This window comes from Microtus ochrogaster, linkage group LG4 (assembly GCF_000317375.1).
Source record: "Microtus ochrogaster isolate Prairie Vole_2 linkage group LG4, MicOch1.0, whole genome shotgun sequence".
NCBI lineage: Eukaryota > Metazoa > Chordata > Mammalia > Rodentia > Cricetidae > Microtus > Microtus ochrogaster.
The window spans coordinates 61,007,813-61,030,294 of NC_022030.1; the positions used below are offsets into that span (position 1 = coordinate 61,007,813).

Here is a 22,482-nt window from a genome sequence, read left to right on the forward strand (position 1 = left end):
TATCTATCTATCATCTATCTATCTATCTATCTATCTATCTATCTATCTATCTATCTATCTATCTATCTATCATGAGTGTGGTGGTGCACTGCACACACGACAGTGGGTGTGTGGAAGTCATTGGACAATTTGGTTGGATTTGCTTTTCTTGCTCCACCACATGGAATTCAGGTTTGAACTCAGGCTGTTGGACTAGACAAAAGCACTTGCTTCCTTTTCCCCAGCCCCTACACTTAGCATTTTAAAGTTATGGATGTAACAGAACCTATTAATTTAATACATACATATAATGATAAGATCAGAGAAACGGTCATTTCTTTGTCTTGGGACCCTTGACACTCTCTTCTGGTGGACATATACAATAAATTGTTCTAAACTCCAGTCATCCCACAGCGCCCACTAGAACATCCCACTCTTACCAAACTGCATGCTGGTACCTGTTACTCATTTGTGCTCTGTTCCTCCCCGCTCCGTCCCTACTGGTAACGGGTCTCCACTCTCTTATGATGCTTTCCCCATTGTCATTTCTTGCATGAAACAGCATGTGACCCTTGTCTTGCTGTGTCTGGGTTACTACAATTAAAAAGAAATCTCATGGAAACCTAAAAGGTGAACTATGAGGCACCCGCCAGTACAACACTACCCCCGACATCAGGACAGTAATTGTGGGACTCGGGTCCCCAGGAGTCATCCTTTCTTCCCCTGTGTAGGGTGAGCCAGGAGAGCCAGGGCCGAAGGGAGGCATCGGGAACCGTGGACCCCGTGGGGAGACGGTAAGGCCACTGATCGTGCTGATAGGTGCAGAAAGCCGGGACCCAGAGAGGCTTGTTGTGGCCCCTGCTTGACTTAATGGGAATGTGGTTGAAAATTGTGAAAGCTGCTCATTGCAAAGTGGGTTTTGTTTCATTGGCAGCTTTATGAATGGAAAATAAATCTATAGGTGGTTGGGAGATTTTTAAAAAGAGCCACTCTTCTTGAAGACTGTGAAAGGGCCAGCCAGCAGATGATTAGAATCCCAGGCTTTAAAGTACCGATATGTCTTTCCAACACAGTCCCCTTGTTGCGGAACAACTAACGTGTTCGCTCTGAGTGCCTCACGTGGTGTGGGCACAGGCCTGGGGACATGGAGCCCTGAAGAGGGCTGTCTGGAATGGGTAGCATGGTGACATGAAGGCCTTGGGGACCGGAGATTAGGACCTAAGCACAGAAGACTCGGGAGGTCCTAGAGGTCAAGGTCACCATTCCTGCTCTGAAGGAGCCTCATAGATAAATGGTCACATAGATCTGAGCGTCTCTATGGACACAACCTTGCCCACACCTGTGGAGGAGGGCACAGGGACGGAGGGCCTCCTTCTCTAGGCCTCTGGTCCAAAACCATTCATGCACACCCCCTCCGCTGGGGGTGGGGATGGCATGGCATGGTGGTTGTGAGGTGTCTGGTGCAATGGCTTGCTGTAACATTCTCTCTGTTCCCCTTAGGGAGATGATGGGAGAGACGGGGTTGGCAGCGAAGGACGGAGAGGCAAAAAAGTATGTATCTGTGGAGGCTCCTGAGGAAACCCCTGTTGTTGAGAGTCACCAACAGTGGCTTCTCCCATCTTGTATGAAAATTGATTTTAGATGGCTTTAAGTTGGGACCCAGTACTGAGGCATTTACTGTCTTTTACAGGGAGAAAGAGGATTCCCTGGGTATCCAGGACCAAAGGTGAGTGCCCTAGGTGATGGAGCACAAACATTGCTGTGGATAAGCCTGGGTTTTCCCATGAGTTGAAGTTGATATTTCAGCTTTACTCTTGGGCCAGCCACTTAAGGGCCACACTGGGAAAGTCCCTGCGCTCTCTGAGATGCTCCCTCTTGTATGAATGGAGGCGGCAGTGCTCAGTGCTCACTGTCCATAGTGCTTGAAGTTATGTGCACAGTGGAAGAACTGGGGACCTGTAAATGCCATAACCCCTGTGGCAGTAACACCAGTGATGAAATAAATCTAGTCCCTGCCAATGGCACCAATACACTGGAGCCATTTGTAGAAGCGAACCTGTGAACTATTTGGAAAGTATGGTCTAGATTGCCTGTTGGACTTCTGCCCCAGGGACTCTCAGCAGGACCTTCTGGTGCAGACCTTGATGGCTCTCTTCTTGGCTCTCTTTCCAGGGTACTCCTGGTGAGCCAGGGGCTGATGGACCACCAGGACCCAAAGGCATCAGAGGCCGAAGGGTAAGTACGCCCATGTCTGACTGGATGGAAATGAGCAGGTTCATGGCAATGGGATGGGATGCTGAGCCTTTAAAAGGCCATCCTATTTTTTTCTCAGCCTGATCAGGGACAACAGAGGTGGTAGCAGGAAACTCCAAGTATCAAACCAGTGCCCTCATGGCCCACCGTAGCTGTGTTCTGCTCTGTCTTCCTTCAGCAGTGTCCCATTGGGGGAGGCCCTGACAGCCCTTTCTATAGCATGTCTCAAAAGTCACTAGCGCACAGATTACCCCAGCATGGTTCCAGGGAGGCTTAGGTGCCAGGCTGGATGACATCAGTCTTCATAGTCCCATCTGGCTATGTCTGTTCAGATGTGACAGAACAGGGCTTAATGGGGGTGCAGGCTGCTCAGAAAGCCTACAGCATCCTAGGTGAGTCATACCTGGGCTATGGGCTCTTCATTCCCTGATTTCTGAGACACTTCTTACTTTAGCTACTATTGCTTCTGAATTTTTCTCTTCAATGATCATTCATCTACCCTCCTAATATTGGATGGAATCTTAATTCATGGTCCAGATATAGATATAAGCTACTAATAGTTGTTTGTAGCCTAAATATAGTTAATAACAATAACTACCCAGTTAATTTGACCACGAAGACAGTCAGTCTTGATCCTTTTGAAACAATGTGCTAGTGGTGTTCATGACCAGTTATCTAACTGATTGGCAGGGACTAATTATCTTGGACACTCAGAGGAATTTTAGTGATGGTTTGGGACAATCTTCTATCTTACCCAAGCCTGACAGAGTATAAATTGTGAAGGCTCAAGGAAGCTCTTTGGGGTCATTTGTTCTTTACCCCTGAAGTTTGGAGACAATTGAGCCCTGTTGAAGTGAGAGACTTCTCAAAGGAGAAGGTTGGAATGGATCCCTCCTACCACCCTTCCACCTACAGGGGCTAAGAATGTTCCATCTTCTACCTCCTCTAGGGAAATTCAGGACCTCCAGGGATAGTTGGACAGAAGGGAGATCCTGGCTACCCAGGACCATCTGTAAGTATCCATCCAGTTCCTAACAAGTCGGTAGGTAGAAGGAAGGGTGATGGGCATGTCTGAGCTCTGAACACTTCCGATCATCGTTCGGTCTCAAAAACGCTCCCTGCACTTGTGTGACTATCTGTTCATTAAACTTCCTCCCTTCTGATATCACGGTGGAGAAAAGTACATTTGAGTTCCGAAATATTGCAGTTTGAAAATGTCTTATAGGAGCTGGGAATGTATCTCAGTGGCAGAGCATGTGCCTGTTATGGCTTTTATCCCTAGAACCATAAACAAGAAAACAAAACCATGTTTTTTGTGGTACTAGGAATTGAACCCAAGGCCCCATTCATAGCAGGCAAGCTGTCGGTCTGCCACTGAGCTCTAAATTTGTTTTATGTGCTTCTCCGCAGCCTTTGTAATTTCTCTCTCTTAGTTTGTTCGGAGAGAGCAAGTTGCAGTACGTTTGCGTGCATCTTGTAGAAGTTGCACAAGTTGCACAATTAGACCAAATCTGGGTTTGGGGAACACTTGCTGTGGCTATAAAGTTCCCAAGGGAGCCACTGACTCATTGTTTAGAATCCATCAGTCATGCTTTCCCCAGGGCCAAGAAGGGACCTGTGTGACTGTTACCACTGTTTCCATGTTTGGTTTGTCCCTCTATTGAAATGCATGAGGTTCAAGGAAGAATGGACAAGATGAACCAGGAGCTGGCCAAGCTTCCTAGAGGGAAACTCTGAGGGACTGCGCCAAGGGACGAAGGTTGAGTCTGGGAATATAATGGTTGCAAGACGGAGGAGTGACGCACTTAATTGGGTGGCTCACAGTTATTTCAGGTTAATAGCCAAAAGTAACTGCTTCAGGAAAAGCCAGCCAAGTAGCCTGCAAAGCTTGACCATCAGGTTGACCAAACACAGGGACAAAGAGGGCAGTCATGAGTCGGTCTCTGGAGCCTAAGTGTAGAATCCTGCAGAGGTGGGGTACTTTCAACATGGAGGGGACAATGTGGGCATCCCTTACCTTCACTTCTCCAGGGACCGGGTTGTGCAGAATGTGCATGGTAGAGAAGCTGTGTTCCCAGGAGAAGCTGTGCTTGTTGCTAAGGGCAGTTGAGAGGGGCCCACGTGGTTATGGTTAGATTCACAAGTTATTTAGATGGACAGTGAACTTCCAAGTGTGATGGGTGCTTCTTCAAACTCCGCTCACTTCCCAGGGAGAACACTTGGTCTTCAAAAGTGTCTTTCTTCTATTCAAACAATGAAATCGATTTTAGATGGAGAGGCTGCGGAAGCTCAAGGTTATGTGCAGTGTCTTTTGCTTCCCATCATGATCCTAAGGCTAACAAGTGACCTTTTGTTTTTTTATTTTTCTCTTTATTATGATTCTTAACACAGCCCATTGGGTTTCCTCTGCTGTTTCCATCAGTGTACATATCATGACTTGATCGTGCTTGCCCCCTCCTCATTAGTCCCCCTCCCCTCTAATTCAACACCGTACGCATCTGCTTCCTCTCTCAGATTGTCCTTGCTTGGTTTTGCAGGGTCACAAGGGCAACCGAGGCGACTCTGTTGATGTAAGTAGAGAGTGTCCAGAGTGAACTATTGTCTCGCACGCCTGTCACCTGCCCTCTCTAACACTCTCCTTTTCCTTCCAAGCAATGTGCCCTCATCCAGAATATCAAAGACAAATGCCGTAAGTATTCGCTCTTCTCTGGTTTATGGCGCATCATGTTTTTATGCTCGGCATTCTTAACCAACAGACCTGACTTTCATCTTTTCTTCTCCTTGTTTCCTTTGTAGCTTGTTGCTATGGTGAGTTTTAGTAATTTCGCATCCTTCTGAAGAGAGAAGGCTCCTTTGGGTGAGTAAAACTTGTCTCTGAAACCCCCATTTCCCACAGGGCCCCTGGAGTGCCCTGTATTCCCAACAGAACTTGCCTTTGCCCTGGACACCTCTGAGGGGGTCACTCAGGACACCTTCAGCCGGATGCGAGACGTGCTCCTGAGGATTGTGGGAGATCTGACTATCGCTGAGAGCAACTGCCCGAGGGGTGCCCGAGTGGCTGTGGTCACCTATAACAACGAGGTGACCACAGAGATCCGCTTTGCTGACTCCAAGAAGAAGTCTGCCCTGTTAGACACCATTCAGAATCTCCAAGTGGCCTTGACATCTAAGCAACAGAGCCTGGAGACCGCAATGTCCTTCGTGGCCAGGAACACATTTAAACGTGTGAGGAGTGGATTTCTGATGAGAAAAGTGGCCGTTTTCTTCAGCAATAAGCCCACGAGAGCATCCCCTCAGCTCCGAGAGGCCGTACTCAAGCTTTCTGATGCAGGGATCACGCCCTTGTTCCTTACAAGCCAGGAGGACCGACAGCTCATCAATGCTCTGCAGGTCTGAGCTCTGTGCTTTGGTCCCCCTCCCCCCTTATTCCTGAGAAGGCTCTCTGGAATGCGTGTTCTCCACCAAGGATTCATGGTCTATGTCTTCTAAAGGGTCCTATGGGACTGGGCTAATTGAGATCTCTTGTGGGGTGTCTAGAGCAGCCTATGGCTTCAGCATTGGACCAACCAACAACCAGGGGACTGTAACTTACTCCCTCCAGGTCCCGTCATACATGCTAATAGTTCTGGCTGGGTAGCAAGGCTCTGTGTCCTTACCGGGCAGGTAGAGGGTGTTGGTTTGAGTGAATTCTGTCACTCAGTGGAGTGGGATAGTTCTGCCCCCCCCCCAAATGGCTTGATTTGAGTTTTGGATGACCCTGTCTTGGGCATTTGCTTCCTACAATGTTTCTAAGCTTTGTACTTTAACTTCCACCCAATGGACAAGAAGATCTTGGGATTAGTGAGGACCCCAAGTGTGGAGAAGCTGCTGGGCCACCAAACTCTGAGATCCATCCACTGGATATAGCTCGCTCCACTCTGTTCTGGAGGATACTCTCCCAGAGCTGGTCATGGGGTCTTACAGCCTCTCAGGGAGGTCCTCAAAATACGAGTGGCCTCAAGATCTGTCCCACTGTGAAATCCTTTCCTTCACTAGGGCAGCCTATGGGGAAGACACACACTCTCAGCACTTGGGTGTTTAATTGTTAAATAACCAGCAGTGTCTATTCAGAGACACTTCTAGCGACACTAGTCAAGACTCATAGATAATAGATATGAAGGACCGGAATCCCTCACCAGAATTAGGTGTCCTTAGTCCTCACTGCCACCTGCCTTATAGGCATGTCACATTACCCCTCTCTGTGTCTTGGGTTTCTTTCTTGGGAGGTGAGGCTGGGTGACATGGAATCTTGTGCCTTACCAGTTGGGTTCACTGCTTTCTGTGTCAGCAAGCTAAGGTTCCCTCAGGGCCACCATCCCTCATTGTTTATTCTGCCAAACTAGGCTGGTTTGAGGTCAGACACTGGGTTTGGAGTTCAATATTAAACTTGGGCTCCTGGCCATGAGTTCTTACGAGCGAACATTTTTGTTCATCTTACTTTGTGTAGGCTGAGCGACTTAGAAGCATGTAAGAGTATTACAGTTTCCATAGATCAACAGGAATCTCCTCAGTCATTCACATCTGTGACTCCTTACACGGATGCTACATGCCCATGGCTAGGATGGGCAGGACCTTCTCATCTCCTAGGAGTGATGTTCTTGGTTGCCTTGTCACTGTCTAAACTGGAGGAAACTGGGAAAGGATGGATCAGTGTTTGCTAGCTTCTGCCCTTGCTAAAACCACCACTATAATATTTTATCCCCCTCTGTTTATTAATGCCTAATTAACTATCTAAGTACCCAGAGTCCAAATGAAAAGGTGCTGTGCCAAGGGGGGGGGGGTTTATCTCATTGTTTGTGTCTTGTCCCTACTCCCTGTTTGCATAATGACTCCCTATGTGTGTGTCCACCCCAACATCTCCCCTTGTCTAAACCAGATCAATAACACAGCAGTGGGACATGCCCTGGTTCTGCCTGCAAGGGGGGACCTCACAGACTTCCTGAAGAATGTCCTCACCTGCCATGTTTGCTTGGGTAAGCTGTCCGTATGGGCCTGGGGGGTCTGCCCAGCCACTAATGTTATGACTACAGAGGAACGTTTGAATGAGGGGTGACGATGATGAGCTTAGTTCGGTTAAGACCCAAGGCTCGTTATATTTACCAATGTAAAGGCCATGCAAGGATGTTCTCATCTTGGAATCTAGAGCCTACACGTTTGGCTCAAAAGCATTTTTAGAACGTGTTTCTTTAAGGAATGGCAAGTGACAAGAGTGTTTGAGCTTCACGGAGCATGACTTTAAGTCATTGACAAGTTTCATTTAGTGAAATGAGGGGTCAGAAACTGAGATCTGGCCACGGTTAGGGCAGTGAGGCATAGTCTTAGTATGTATCCCAGGCTGCCTCAACCTGGCAATCTCCTGCATCAGCCTCCCCAGTGCCAGGATTGTAGGTGTGTGCCATCCTTCCCAGCAAAGTTTCTGTCTCATGTGCTGATAGTGGTACCTGACTCCCAGAAGGTGGGGATGCTGAGGGAACCACAAGATAATAGGCCACTATACTTTTTTTCTAGACATTTGCAATATCGACCCATCCTGTGGATTTGGCAGCTGGAGGCCTTCCTTCAGGGACCGGAGGGCAGCGGGCAGTGATGTGGACATAGACCTGGCTTTCATCTTGGATAGCTCAGAGGCTACCACCCTATTCCAGTTCAATGAGATGAAGAAGTACATAGGCTACGTGGTCAGGCAGCTGGACCTGAGTCCAGACCCTAAAGCCTCCCAGCACTTTGCCAGAGTGGCTGTCGTGCAGCAGGCCACCTATGAGTCCATGGACAATGCTAGTGTTCCCCCTGTGAAGGTGGAATTCTCACTGACAGACTACGGCACCAAGGAAAAGCTGCTGGACTTCCTTAGCAGGAGGATGACCCAATTGCAGGGAACCATGGCTCTGGGCAATGCTATTGAATACACCATAGAGAACGTCTTTGAAAGTGCACCAAACCCAAGGGACCTCAAAATTGTGGTGCTGATGCTGACGGGTGATATGCAGAGGCAGCAGCTGGAGGAGGCCCAGAGAGCCATCCTGCAGGCCAAGTGCAAAGGGTACTTCTTCGTGGTTCTGGGCATTGGCAGGAAGGTAAATGTCAAGGAGGTGTACAGCTTCGCCAGTGAGCCCAATGATGTCTTCTTCAAGCTTGTGGACAAATCAACTGAGCTCAACGAGGAGCCTCTGATGCGCTTTGGAAGACTGCTCCCGTCCTTTGTCAACAGTAAGTCCTATGCCACACATAGTATATTCTGGTCCATACTGTGGTAATAAAACTGGGAGAACAGTCACAGAAAACACATATAAACATCTATGTGCTGATGTGACCTTGTTCATTCATGCACCCAGTATGTATATTAATACAATATAAGTATTTATTTGTATATATATTCATTCAACACAATGTATACATATATGTATATATACATACACACACATTACATATGTGTGTGTGTTCGTGTGTGTGTGTGTGTGTGTGTGTGTGTGTGAGACGACCCTGTGCCTTGAGTTAGGAGCTAGAGTCAACAGGGCATACATAGGCCACACCTTTTGTCTCCATGCTGCTGTAGTCTGCCCATTTGACTAGTACTTTCCATCCATGAGACATTGATGGTGTTTCAAAGGGTTCACAACTAGTTTACAAATGGACCAAACACACATTGACTATGCATGACCCAGTATGCTGGTGTGCCAGAGGGAGTCTATCCTGCTGGGGGGATTGAGGGAAAGTTCTAGAAGGGGTTGTGTTGCTTTGGGATTTGCTGTCAGACCTATGCTTGCCTCCGGGTGGGACACACCCTCCGTCTCATTTCTTCCTTTGTTATCTCAGTGCCTGCTCTGCATTTATCTTAAAAACTAATTTCCAGTAGTCCCCACCTTTGCACACTGGACTTAGGGTGTCAGTTATGTGGCTTATGGGTCATCTGTCTCTAGCTCTGTGGTATCTGGAGACTGCATCCTCCACAGGAACAAACAGTTCATTGTATTTGCCGGGACATAGTATAGTTCCCAGCAAATCAGCACAGGTCACATATCAAATGAATGAGGGCGGTCTATCAAACATAAGAAATCATGCCCATGCTGAATATTTACCACTGAAGAGGAAGCCGAGCCCCTTGAACAACATCCTGTTCACATTGTGAAGGCCTCCCGCACAAAACAGTCCAGGAGAATGTGAAGCAAAGGCAAGCCTCAGCCTTATCCAGGGGGAAAGAAGAGTATGCTCCACAAAACGTTCGGAGAACACAAACATAACTGGATTATAACTTGATGCTCATGTCTGGAACCTGTTATACTTTCTACTTAAAGTTTCGTCGATTCTGTTCTACTTTTTCCCATTGAGGACATACTGTCTTTAAACGGAGTCACCCAAGTAGTGATGTACCCAACTCATCAAGACACTAATTTTAATTTCCATATGATCCTCATGAAGTTTGATTTTTTTCCCTGTTCTAGGTGAAAATGCGTTTTACCTGCCTCCAGATATCAGGAAACAGTGTGACTGGTTCCAAGGGGACCAACCAGTGAAGAATGGTGTGAAGTTTGGCCACAGACATGTGTAAGTATTGTAATTGTCATACCAAATGGCCATAGCACTAGAGAGGTTGTAGGGCAGAATTTTCCAACCAATCCCAAGCTTTGTGGAGACACTGAAGCAGACAATACGGCTTCCCTAAAGTAATGTGAGTTCTTAAGCAGGTTTTGTATTGGTTAGTCTCTGCCGTGTAACGAAACACCCAGGACTCAGAGATTTAAAACAAGAGTAGTTTTCAGTCCTGTGGGTTAGAAATTTCTGACTGGGTTCAGCTGGGTGCTTTTTCTTCCTTTGTTTCCCTGCTGGCCTCCTTCATGTTGATGACCATGTTTCTTAGCTATGGACAGGCTGGTCTAGCCTTGTCTTAGATGGGAAGGTTCATTTCTGCTCCGCAGGACCTCTCGTCTTCCAGTGGTCTAGCCTGAGCTTGTTCACAAATTGACCAGGAGGGTTTTCACAAGAAAAAGGACTAAGTATAGGGTTTCTTGAAACCTAAGCCCATTCTAGAACGTTGTTGCTTTAATCCACATTTTATGGGTCCATATGCCCCGAGGCTAGCCTAGACTCAAGTGTGGCAAGTGTGAAGTGAGTTGAGGGTCTGCTGTATTTCATTACACAACCCTCTGCCTCCTCTTCTGCTTCCCCCACTCTCCCTCTCCTTTCCTTTTGACCTTTTTTAGACATGGTCTTACTGTGTTGTCTATGCCGGCCTGGAGATCTCACTTTGTCGCCCAGGCTGATCTCAAACTCATAGCAATTCTCCTATCTCATCTTTCCAGTGTTCCAGGAGTACAAGTGTGAGCTACCTCCCCTAATGAGGAGATACTTTATATGCAAACAAATAGTACTGGTTTTGACATTCATGACTCAGTTAGCTGTTTAAATTAGAACATTGTTAGACATTTTCCCCTGTCCCCTTTGCTTTCCATCTTTTCTTATCAGTTGAAAATAGCATAGCCGATTTATTTATAATTGATGTAATTGTTTCAAATAATTCTATTTTAATATGCTGTTCAATATTTTCTTAGTGGTAGATTCTAAAAGTAAGAAATAGTACATGCAATGCTATATAAAATCTACCAATACCAGTACCTGGATGTTGCTAAAACCACAAATTTCCTATATATCATAGGGTTATGATTCTCTGTTCCACATAACATGCAAAAGTATGGGTACAGGTAATGCTTGATTTGTTTTTAACAGAAACACTTTGTATAATGTTAATTCAAGTCTTACGCCCAAAGTTGTGACCACAATGAAGCCAATGACAACAACCAAACCGACAGCAATTGTGAATCTTCCAGCTGCTAAGCCAGCACCAGCTAGGCCAGCCCCTGCTCAGCCAGCAACCCCTGCTAAGCCAGCCTCTGCTCAGCCAGCAACCCCTGTTAAACCAGCCCCTGCTAAACCAGTAGCCCCTGCTAAATCTGTCCCTGCTCAGTCAGCACCCCCTGCTCAGCCAGCAACCCCTGTTAAACCAGCCCCTGCTAAACCAGCACCTCCTCCTGCTAAACCAGCCCCTGCTCAGCCAGCAACCCCTGTTAAACCAGCCCCTGCTAAACCAGCACCTCCTCCTGCTAAACCAGCCCCTGCTCAGCCAGCAACCCCTGTTAAACCAGCCCCTGCTAAACCAGCACCTCCTCCTGCTAAACCAGCCCCTGCTCAGCCAGCAACCCCTGATAAGCCAGCTCCTGCTCAACCAATGCATACTCAGCCAGCCCCAGCTCAGCCTGTCCTGGCTAAACCAGCCGCTGTGAAGCCAGTCTCTGCCAACAAGCATGTGGCAGCCAAACCCGTGGCCACGAACACAGCCACAGTCAGACCTGCGGCAGCAGCAGCAAAGCCCGCAGCAGCGAGACCCGTTGCTGCTGCTTCAAGGACAATTGCTACTAAGCCAGAGACCTCCAGGCCACAGGCCAAACCAGCTGCCACCAAGCCAGCCACTACTAAGCCCATGGGTAAGAAAAGATGACTAGAGAGCCATCTTTGGTGCATGCATTTACCACTCCGAGGCTATGGCCCTGGAAGCCGGTATATAGGGTAGGCTGCTGATCCACAGTGGAAATAGCTGATGACAGACTGTAGAAGATGCTAGCCATGACAGAGGATTGTCTGAACATCGCTTTTGCTTTCCTCTGTATCACGAAGCAGCTTTTTCTCTTACGACCTCTCAAGGCTGCTGGGGTCCTGATGAAGGCAACGCCTTCCCTTACTGCCAATCCTGCTTCCTCGGGTGTAGTTTCCCTGCCACAGATGTCCTGTGTCTCTGGCTCTTACAGCGTTTCTTTCCCTTCTTCCATAATGTTCCCTGAGCCTTAGGTGTAGAGGTTGTGTTGTAGATGTATCAGTTAGTGCTGGGTACCCCCCTATCAGTTGGTCTCTGTTGCAAAAGAGAAGCATCTTTGATGAGGGGTGATAGCTGTACTTACCTGTGGGTGTAAAGATAAGCATTTAGAACGCAGCTGGGAATCACACTGGTTTAGGAACACAGCAGTAGTAAGCTCTTCTCTGGGTCCCATGGCCTCACCACCCGTGGGTCATGGGTCAGGAGTCTGTCCAACTCTTTGACATTGCCACGTGACATGGTCATGGCCAAAGTTCAAGCTTGAGAACTCCGTAATCGAGTTACACAGGAAACATTTTGTAATATTTTAAGTAAGTTTATGATTTTGTGTGGGGCCACATTCATAGCTGTCCTTCCTTCTTTTGTTCCTTCTCTTCCTTCCTTTCCTTCCCTTCCCTTCTCTTCCCTTCCCTTCCCCTTCCTTCCCCTCCCTCCCTCCCTTTTTTCCTCCCTCCCTTGTTTCTTTCTCTCTTTCTTTCTGGAACCAAACCTTCCCCCTTGTAATATGACTTGGAAAGATCTAAGCTGGAGCCATGATAATCACTCCGTTCCTTCCAATACAGATGCCCACAGAAAGGGGTCCCACACTGAGCTCTGTGTCAGTACCGGGGTTTGTTCAGTAAAGTGAGAGATTGCACCTCAGAAACATAATTGTTCCTCAGAGGCTGACACGCATGCTCGTTCTGACCCAAGGAAAGCACATCCCTCAGTCTGTTAGCGAGGGATGGGTGAGTTAAGGAGACCCAGGGAGGATCATTGTTTCCTTTCTTTCAAAGAGGTAGGAAGAGTCTACAGAATGCCATAAGCTACAAAAGAAGAGGAGCCTAGAATATACATGCTCTCAAAACAGTGGAAACTATCTTCATTTTATGAGCAGAGGGAGAGCTGAGACCTCCTGACAACCAGTTCTTGCCATAGCCTAACATGTCCTGATTTTCCATGGCTTGGAATCCCAGGACGGGTTTTGTACTGCACACCTAACTTTCTACTATCATGCTGGAAGTTAGTATCTAAAGTATCATCTTACCAAGTGATTTTTGAGAGAAAAACCAAAGCAGTTATTTATGTGCATTATTGATAAAGAAGTGGGGGGGGCAGCTTTGTTCCTGTGCAGTGACATGCCATGCAGGCTGATGGAGGATTTGATTGATGGATGGGACATTGGTTCCCTTTCTTGGCAAGCTTTGGGATGGCTGTCCGCTGACATCTTCCAGACCTCTTCTGAAGCTCCCATGTGTCCGTGTGAAGTGTTCTGTGTCATGAGGAGTTTTACTTTTTAACCTTGCCCTCTGCTCTGCTCTTTCAGCGAGAGTGTTTCGAGAAGTACAGGTCTCTGAAGTCTCAGAGAACAGCGCCAGACTCCACTGGGAGCGGCCCGAGCCCTCTAGTTCCTATTTTTATGACCTCACTGTAACCTTGGCCCATGACCAGTCCTTGGTTCTGAGACAAAACCTCACTGTCACTGACCGTGTCGTCAGTGGCCTGCTGCCTGGACAGATGTATCATGTGGCTGTGGTCGCCTACCTGCAGTCCCAGGCCAGAACCATCTACCAAGGAAGTTTCAACACAAGTAAGTGCACGACTCATTTGGAAGCACTTAATTCTTGATTTCCACATGGCATGCCAATTAGGATGTAAAACAACGGATGCTGTACTGAGTCTATTCTGAAGCACTAACCCAATTAAAGAGTGAAATCTGGGCCAGGTGACGGTAGCACACACCTTTAATCCCAGCACTCGGGAGGCAGAGGCAGGGGGATCTCTGTGAGTTCAAGGCCAGCCTGGTCTACATGAGCTAGTTCCATGACAGGCACCAAAAATAAAATAAAACGCAAACCCTGTCCATCCTGGGTACTTAGGTTGCACCCTGCAAATCTAAAACACAGCAGCCACATGGAAGATGGAGCCCCCTATACAATTTTCTCATCCTTGGCTTCTGGGATAATTTATGGGGGAGACCAGATTTGCTCTGCCTTAGCTCATCCCACCCAGGGCAGCTCCTAGGGAAATGGGTCTTGAATCCTAGCTGTGGAGATGTTGGGGTTTCTGTTGACACTACCTGTTCCTGTTTCCAAGTTCAGTGAATGGAAGTGAATCCTTAGGGAGCCAGGGAGGAGTTTAAGAACTCTCGATGTGTGGAGAGTCATGAGGTGTCTGACTCGAGGGTCTGACACCAGATGGTCTGCCAGTCTCTCCCTCCCTGGCCCTACATACCCGTACTCAGCTGGCCTGTACACTTTACTCAGGCCTTTTTCTCTCTTTCCTTTTCAGTAATTTTCTATTATTACTATTATTATTGTTATTATTATTATTATTATTACTATTGATAGGTCTCTATGTTGTTTAGGCTGTCCTGGAACCCTTGGGTTCAAATGATCTTCCTACTTCACTTCTCAAGTGGTTGGGACTTACACCATGTACACACCACCATGTCCTTCATTTCCAGCCCTTCTAAACCACTCGGGACCATACCTCTCTTCTTTCCGAGTCGTTCTGGGTTCTCATCCCTCTATTCTTGACCCCTCTGCTCAAGGATGTGGGCGGAGCATCTCCTTAGTTCAGCATGCTTCAGATGGTGGAATCATTCTTGGAGAAATGAATTCCCACTAGTAACCCCAGGCTAGGGAGTCTCCAACTCCAGGACACCATTCTTCTGGGTCAGGGGATCCCTTCACCTGCTTTCAAACAGGTGGATTTAACATGTATATTACAACATCGGTAGTGAGTACAGACTTCTATGTTCTGACAACACCCCATTACCTAAGAGATTAATTTCTGGAAAGGCAAGTGTACATCTGTGGCTTAGCATTCCCAGTCCTTTTAGTTTCTAAGTCAACTACTAGTTGCCTACATTTCTTTTCTTTATAGAGAAAGCCCAGCCAGCGCGACCAGCGTCTAGTTCGACCATCAATCTAATGGTGAACACAGAACCATTGTTTCTCACTAAAACAGGTGAGTCATGGCAATAATAGACCCACTGATGGATCTCAGGGAGTATTCGCTCAGGCATTGTGAATCTTTTGAAAGTGAGGCCACCTGCCTGAGACTAATTGGCATGACTTCCATTGGGTAAGTTCCAAGGGGGCTCTTGGTGCTGAGTTCATCTCATTCTGCAAACTGCCTGACTCAAATGCAGAGAGCCATGCTTGTCACCGTACTTTGGAGGGAGTTGGAGGGAGCTGCTTCTGAGCCCGTGGGTAGCATGCTTGTCTCTATTAGTCACTTCCTCTCTCGGTTTAAGATTGAGACTAGGGTTGACTTTGTGGTCTGCGGTGCTGCAAAGAATAGGGTTTCACTCACTCATTGAATTACCTATAAGAAACTGCTTAGGAAACACCAGACAACCAGATTAGACCCCACAGAACACGAGGATTCGGATGTGTTTCCAGTTCCCGAAACACCACATTCTGGCTTGGTCTTGTAGACCGCTCTTTTGGGGGCCAGAGTGTGTCTGTTAGTGACAGGCATGACTTATGTCCTTGGAATATGAGTCTAAGAACCAGTAGCCCCCTATATTAGTTAATGTTCTGTTGCTGTGATAAGACACTATGACCAAGGCAACTTATGGAAGAGAGAATTTGTTTGGGGCTTACAGTTTCAGAGGAATAAGGGTCTATTCATGATGGTGGAGCAGAGGTAGCAGGCTGCAAGCAGCCAGAGTAGCAGAGAGCCCATCTCCTGGTCCACAAGCTAAGAACTCACTGGGGGTGGTGGGAGGATTTTAAAGCCCCAAAGTCTACCCAGGATACACTTCCTCCAACAAAACCACACCTCCTAACTCTTCTCAAACTGTTCTGTCTTAGGTAGGGTACTGTTGCTGTGATGAAACACCATGACCAAAAACAACTTAGGGAGGAAAAAGTTTATTTGGCTTACATTTACAGATACTGTTCATCATCAAAGGAACTCAGGGCAGGAACCTAGAGGCAGGTGCTGATGCAGAGACCATAGAGGGGTGCTACTTACTGGCTTGCTCCCCATGGCTTGCTCAACTTGTTTTCTTATAGAACCCAGGATCATTAGCCCAGGGATGGCACCATCAATCACTAATTAAGAAATTAATTAAGAAATTAATCGCCTACAACCTGATCTTATGGAGAAATTTTCTTAATTGAGGTTCACTCCTCTCAAATGACTTTAGCTCTTGCCAAATTGTCATAAACTAGCCAGCATAGGGGACCAAATGTTCAAACACACGAGCCAGTGGGAGTCATTCTCATGCAAACTACCATGCTCAATTAGCAGAGCAGAGGCTTGGCTCATCTCCTTAGCGTTGAGGAAGTGATTACTGCAGTATTCAACATACTTGACTTAGGATGGGTCAGCCAAAGATGCCAGCACTAACAGGACTCAAAATTCCGTAAGAACTTAGATGCGAGGCTGTTTCATAGCCCTCAGAGTGCAAGCTTCTGTCAGCGTGGAGATGGTGTGGTACTCTGGTCCATCAGGAGGAGTGGAATGCCTCTCACAGTGTCCTTTTTCTGTGAGTCATCCTCTGTAAGAAGCATTTGCAGCGGCAGCGACACTGAAGAGCCACCACAGGCTTAAGATGCTTCTGTCTCCTGCCTGGCTCACAGTCTATTCCGGTGTATACTTAGAAGGCCCCAATAAGAAGACTGACCTCAAAGAGAAGCCACATCTCTGTAGCTGGGCTCTTCCAGATTTCCCTTCAAGATACTGGTTACGGAGCAGTGAGATGATGGAGTGGGTGCAGCACTTGCAATGCAAGCTGGACAACCTGATTTTGACCCCCCCTAGAATCCATATAGACGTGGAAGTAGGGAACCTACTCTCTATTTTTCTTTGACTTTCATACTCACACTGTGGCACACCCTTCTCTCCTATCATGCATGCGTACACACACACACACACACACACACACACACACACACAGTAATAGTAATAATACAATTTAGGAAGAAAAAAATAAAAAATAAACAGTTGAAGAAGACCTAGTATGCACACACTTCAAAGGCACAGAAAACTGAGTGTTCCATTTACCAGCTTTTTCCTCTTTGGCAGTAGAAAATACAAAATCTCTAGCAAATTCTTGTTTCATGGAGAAAAAATGGCTTAGAGGAACTCCTAGATAGCAAGATTCAGGGATGGTTTTGTTTCCTTTATGTGTATCTCAGAAGGATAAGACTGGATAAACAGTGTTTAGTTAGTGTAAACAGCATAATCTTGAAACACGAATCTGGGTCAGGCTGTTCTGTGTTTCAGTGTGGAGTTGCTGCTTTCAGATTTAGGGAGGCATTTTCCAGCCAGACAGGCAGCACTATGTGAAAAAGAGGTGATGCTGGTTTTGCTTTCTAATGGAGCCCACGATCTGTATCCTTCACACTGCTGGGCCTGGAGCACCCAGCCTGAGGCTGTAGGTGAATGTCTGTGGCTTGACACAGCCCCACAAGGGGAGGGGACTCTGACTCCACGTCCTCCGTCTGAGGCCTGTTGCTTTGGTAGAGGACTGTGCCTCTGTCAGACCTAGCCTGAAGACGAAAAAGTTGATTCTGCTGGCAGACCTATGGTGCCATCCATTGCTTGCTAATTTCAAGATTCTAGACTTTGAAATATCACATTTGAAATGCTTAAAATATGTGTTTCTAAAACCAAGCAAGACAAACTTTCCATAAGCCCCCCCCCCTCCACATACTCCACCTTTTATTTTCTTTGGCTCTTAAATATCACAATGCAGCCACTTTACAGTAGTCTGGCCGCTGCCTGTTAAACAGGGCCCTTAGCAACAGCTGAACAATTCCTTCGGTTTTATCTCACTTGGGAAGGCAGGGAGAGGTTGAGTGTGCGGACACTGGTTGACAACCACGAGCTTGTTACTGCAAGGACTGTGCATTGGATGTTAATTTTAGTTTTAGAACTTTGTTAGTAACTATTTTTTTTTTCTCATCTCACTTGTGGCTGGGGAAGCCTTGGGGTGAATTCTTTCTTTGCATCTTGCAGTTTAAAGTGAAAATTTCTAACCAAACAAGTCTAACTAAGAGCATTGATTTTTTTTCTCTATTACCAAATGAAATGCAAATCAATAGCTTAACCATTCTTGTGGAAAGAAAGTGTCAATGCCAAAGCTAGCCAAAGACCTCGTCCTGTGTTTGGTGTCCATTGTCACTTATCTGGAAAATGACCAGTCTGTAGAGCTGACGGCATTTTATCAGAGGAGGTAGGACTGGGTCAATTGCACAACTCCAAATGAATGGTTGGCCCATGCTTGCCAAAATTTGATTGTTGTATCGATTCTAAGATACACTTTTTTTCTCATAGTATCACTTCTGACACCAAAATATGACTCACAGTTGGTGCATGCTGTGATTTATTTATTTATTTATTTTGGTAGTTTGTTTTGATAGGATAGAAAGTAATTTAATATGGAAATACACCATTTGGTTAGCTATATTCCACTATGGATAGATTCTTCCTCCCTCCTTCTCTCTCTCTCCATCCATCCATCTATCTTCTATCTACCACTGATTGGCATGACATGGTGCAATGGAGGGAAATTTATGTCAATAACAATTTAAAGAGCTAAACTCTGCAACTTGAGAGAAATAGGTAAAAAAAATTGCTTGCTTTCATTGGCTGTCCTTAAGGCTGGTGATCTCTTGGGAGAAGGCCGCTTAACTGGTTACAGTGTTTGACTTATAAACCCTCAAAGGAAGAGCCCAAAATTTAGTCACAACCACACTGAAAACTGAAGTGAAACATTAACCCTCAATTGTAGACATGGGTTTCTGGCTTCAGAAACTTACACCTGCCTTGGAGGGTTGGCAGAATCTTGTATCCACACATCAATTCTGCTGGTACCCAAGGTGATCAATTTGTGTTCTTAAAACCAGGAACTGCCGAGGAACACATTTCCAGTTATATTTTGACTACTTTTGACTGAGCCCTCTTGATTTTGGTCAAGGAAACGCTTACTACAGCAATCACATTCTGGTTTGCACAGGGTTAAATGAAGGTGGCCCTCTGTGGGGAGAACGGCATGTCAGGCTGGTAGCTGGCACACACACACACACACACACACACACACACACACACGCACGCACGCACGCACGCATGCACGCATGCACACAGACACACACATGTTATCTGCTCCCAGGGCTTTTGCTGAAAGCAGGCTTTGACTTCCAGACCTTTGGATTAAAGCACTTTACATGCGCACATTTTTCCCCAGCAAACTCCAGAGTTTGCCAGAAAGTTCTGTAAACAGAAACCTCGCGGCTCTCACACTGTAAACTCACCTCTGTAGGCATCCAGAGGACCTGGCCTTCCTCTGCAGCTGGGGTGCAGCTCAAGTATACATTCAAAACATGCACTTCCTTAACTGGAGGGAAAATTAATTCCTGTTCCCTCACAGCCTTGCCTTGGGTCATTTCTGCTTTGGCAAGGAGTTTCATCTCCATGTTAGTTTTATGTGAGAGGCTGGGAAGAAACTTGCTACACATGTGTGTGTATACATACCTGTCATAAAGAACATCTGTTGAGAGCCCAGAGAGGAGGTCCAGCAGTTAAAAGTGGTTACTGCTCTTGCAGAAGTTCAGAGTTCAGTCAGTTCCCAGTACCCATGTCAGGCTGCTCACAACTGCCTCTGGCTCTAGTTTCAGGGAATCTGATGTAGCACACAGACACATAAGTAATAAAGTAAAAATATTGTTTTAAAAGAGTGCCCACTTACAGTCTATCTAAACTTTCAATCTACTTTCTTTGTGGAATGTGCAGCTTTACTTTTGAAGTATGTTCTAATGGAATTTCATACCATTTTACCAAGGAGTGGAAAAGTCCGTGGTCTGAGAATTCAGTTTCTTCTCTGGGCACTGAAGACAGAGCGAACTAGGAAGCAAATGGCTTAGAGAGTGAAATGTCTGTGTGGGGGTGGAGTTAGTCATTTTATTGTTGCTATTCAGTCTTGGCTCATAGGAGATTCTTGGTATGGTTTTATTTATTTTTTGCAATCCCGAGAGTGACTCATCTGTCAGTCAGTGTAAGAGTGGGGAAACTGAGGCTTGGGGAGATTGCAGCCTTCCTACCATGAAACCCTTCTCTACTGTAGCCCTGAGATCCTCCCCTAGGTTCTGACATGGACTCTGGAGGCTGAGTTGTTGGCACCGTCTGACTGGCGCTCCTTTCTCTCCTTGATACTCCAGATATTTGCAAGCTGCCCAAAGACGGTGGGACTTGTGGCGACTTTAAGTTGCTATGGCACTATGACATGAACGAGAAAGGTTGCAAGAGGTTCTGGTATGGAGGTTGCGGGGGCAATGAGAACAGATTCAAGACCCAGGAAGAATGTGAGAAGATGTGCAGTCCCGGTAAGTGGCCCTTCCCTTTGGTTTCATCTTTTTCTCGTATGGGAAGAGGTCTGGGTTAGCAACCTCACCACTGGGAAATATTTGAATTACAATGATTGTGGAAAACCTGAACAAAGTTAAATTGTATCCTCAGATAGAATGTGCCAATGGAAACACCAAAAAGAGATATGGTTTTTAATTTTACACACACACAAAGCCACACAAAATTAGTTATTTTAGTGACTGATTTGTTTCCTGGAAGCACATGTGTATCTTTGGCAGTTAGAAACCACAGAGCCAAGTATATCAGAAACGCTACCACGTCCTTGTCTCTTTAGAAATGTCACACTGTACATGATTGTTAGAAAAGAATAATGACCAGTAACAGAAAACTAACGATAAACATTCATGTATTCATTTTAAACAAATTTTACTTCCTATAAACCATAATGTTGGCTCTGGGACCATTTGGTCTTTCCATCACAGTGGGAAATTCTGTAAGCAATGGCCCAGTGCCTGAGGTCAGAGTGGGGAGAGGGCTAGTGCACAAAGTGGGGGTGAGGCTGGGCTCCTTCAGGGTGGGCTCCGATTTCAGACCTGAAGTTGCGAAGGTCCCAGAATCCAGTGAGGAAGGCTGGAGGCTGGGGGTCATCACCACGATAAGCACAACATTTTTTATGTCTAGTGATGACCTCTCTTCTTTCTCTTCTCTCCCCATCTCTTGCCTCATTCTTCTCTTCCTCCTTCCACACTCAATGCTTTCCACGCCCAGATTTATCAGCCTGACCGGAACCCAAGCATGGCCTTCCGGCAACACGTACCTCTGGGAGAAGAAGGAGGCGGCCATTTCCAAATCATTTTTTATAGAAGCTCTGGGTAGATGCCCCAGCACGGTGCCTTTTCCTGCTTTGATTGACACTCAACCTCGGGAGGAAAGCCTCTGCACGTGACCTGTCGATATGGTGCTAAACGTGTCTGTGGACCCTGCTCTCCGTCTCCAGGCAGTTCTACCGTATACTTGGACCGTTATGTAACAGCTAGCCACTGCTGGTGTTTATGTGAACATTCCTATAAACTCGAATTCCAGCTGGAGTTTCTTTGGATGCCTGTGCCAGGCAAATGCGATGTCTAGAACATAGTCTCAATGTCACAGCTACTCTGTACATTTCTGCTTGGTTCATGTTCCTGTATTTGCATGACTTAGATGGAGAAGCAAGAGTCTAACCTTTTCCTGGCCCTAGTTTCCTGGATTAGAGGTTAAGCAACTTCCTTCGTCTAAAGTTCTCTGAAAAATGATCTAATTAGAAGAAAGTAGATCCCCTTCATCTTTGTGCACTGTTGGGACAAATGCCTCGATTAAAGAATTCAAAGAAAGTCGTAATAGAGAATATTTTTGCCATTCCCTTAATGTGGGTTCTTTTTTTTTTAATTGTTGTTGTCTTGGAGTTTGGAGGTGGGATTTAATGTTGAAAATTTTAGGAAATTTATACAAAGAAACTTTTTAATAAAGTATATTGAATGTGTCATGGGTTTTGTGGTCTTGGTTTTCTTGTTTCTATATTGCTCGCTGTCAAGATTTCCCCAAGGCCAAGGATTTTTGGCTCAGGCCCAGCCTCTGGTTTTACTGGAGGGGACAGAAGACCCTATGGGACAATGTTCCAGGAGGTCATGGAGTTGGAGCACAAGATCCAGGTGCACACTGTTTATTAGAGCCAAGCCAGGTATACCAGGTATACCAAACTGTTTTTTTTTTTTTAAGTTAGAGACAGCATTTTTCTGTGTAGCCCTGACTGTCCAGGAACTCATTCTGCAGAATGGACTCGAATTCACAGAGATCTACCTGCCTCTGCCTTCTGATTGCTAGGATTAAAGGCGTGCCCTACCACCACCCAGTTTGTACTCTTGGTCTTTCTGGTATACCCTGAACTCATGTAGACTCTAGGGAGGACTGATGCTCACACCGTCCTCTAACTTCTGATGGACCCAGAACCTCAGCTTCTGATCGCTTCATAGTGATTTTCTTTTCTTTTTCTGTTTTTTTTTTTTTTT

The 22,482-nt window shown here is 46.3% G+C and overlaps 1 protein-coding gene across 3 annotated transcripts in view; it reads left to right on the forward strand.

Annotated features, from left to right (window-relative positions):
* Col6a3 (collagen type VI alpha 3 chain) overlaps positions 1–21,960 on the forward strand; it is a 79,913-nt gene extending 57,953 nt beyond the window's left edge. For all 3 annotated transcript variants that reach the window (XM_026786350.1, XM_005361704.3, XM_026786349.1), the window contains 17 exons: positions 711–773; positions 1,480–1,530; positions 1,670–1,705; positions 2,152–2,214; positions 3,182–3,244; positions 4,770–4,802; positions 4,885–4,921; positions 5,029–5,040; positions 5,129–5,622; positions 7,148–7,244; positions 7,780–8,478; positions 9,711–9,813; positions 10,993–11,747; positions 13,440–13,703; positions 15,002–15,085; positions 20,290–20,454; positions 21,206–21,960. In XM_026786350.1, the coding sequence (XP_026642151.1) occupies positions 711–773; positions 1,480–1,530; positions 1,670–1,705; positions 2,152–2,214; positions 3,182–3,244; positions 4,770–4,802; positions 4,885–4,921; positions 5,029–5,040; positions 5,129–5,622; positions 7,148–7,244; positions 7,780–8,478; positions 9,711–9,813; positions 10,993–11,747; positions 13,440–13,703; positions 15,002–15,085; positions 20,290–20,454; positions 21,206–21,219 (3,033 nt within the window). In that variant the 3' untranslated portion in view covers positions 21,220–21,960. The remainder of the gene's footprint in view (positions 1–710; positions 774–1,479; positions 1,531–1,669; positions 1,706–2,151; positions 2,215–3,181; positions 3,245–4,769; positions 4,803–4,884; positions 4,922–5,028; positions 5,041–5,128; positions 5,623–7,147; positions 7,245–7,779; positions 8,479–9,710; positions 9,814–10,992; positions 11,748–13,439; positions 13,704–15,001; positions 15,086–20,289; positions 20,455–21,205) is intronic.
* The last annotated feature ends 522 nt before the right edge of the window (positions 21,961–22,482 follow it).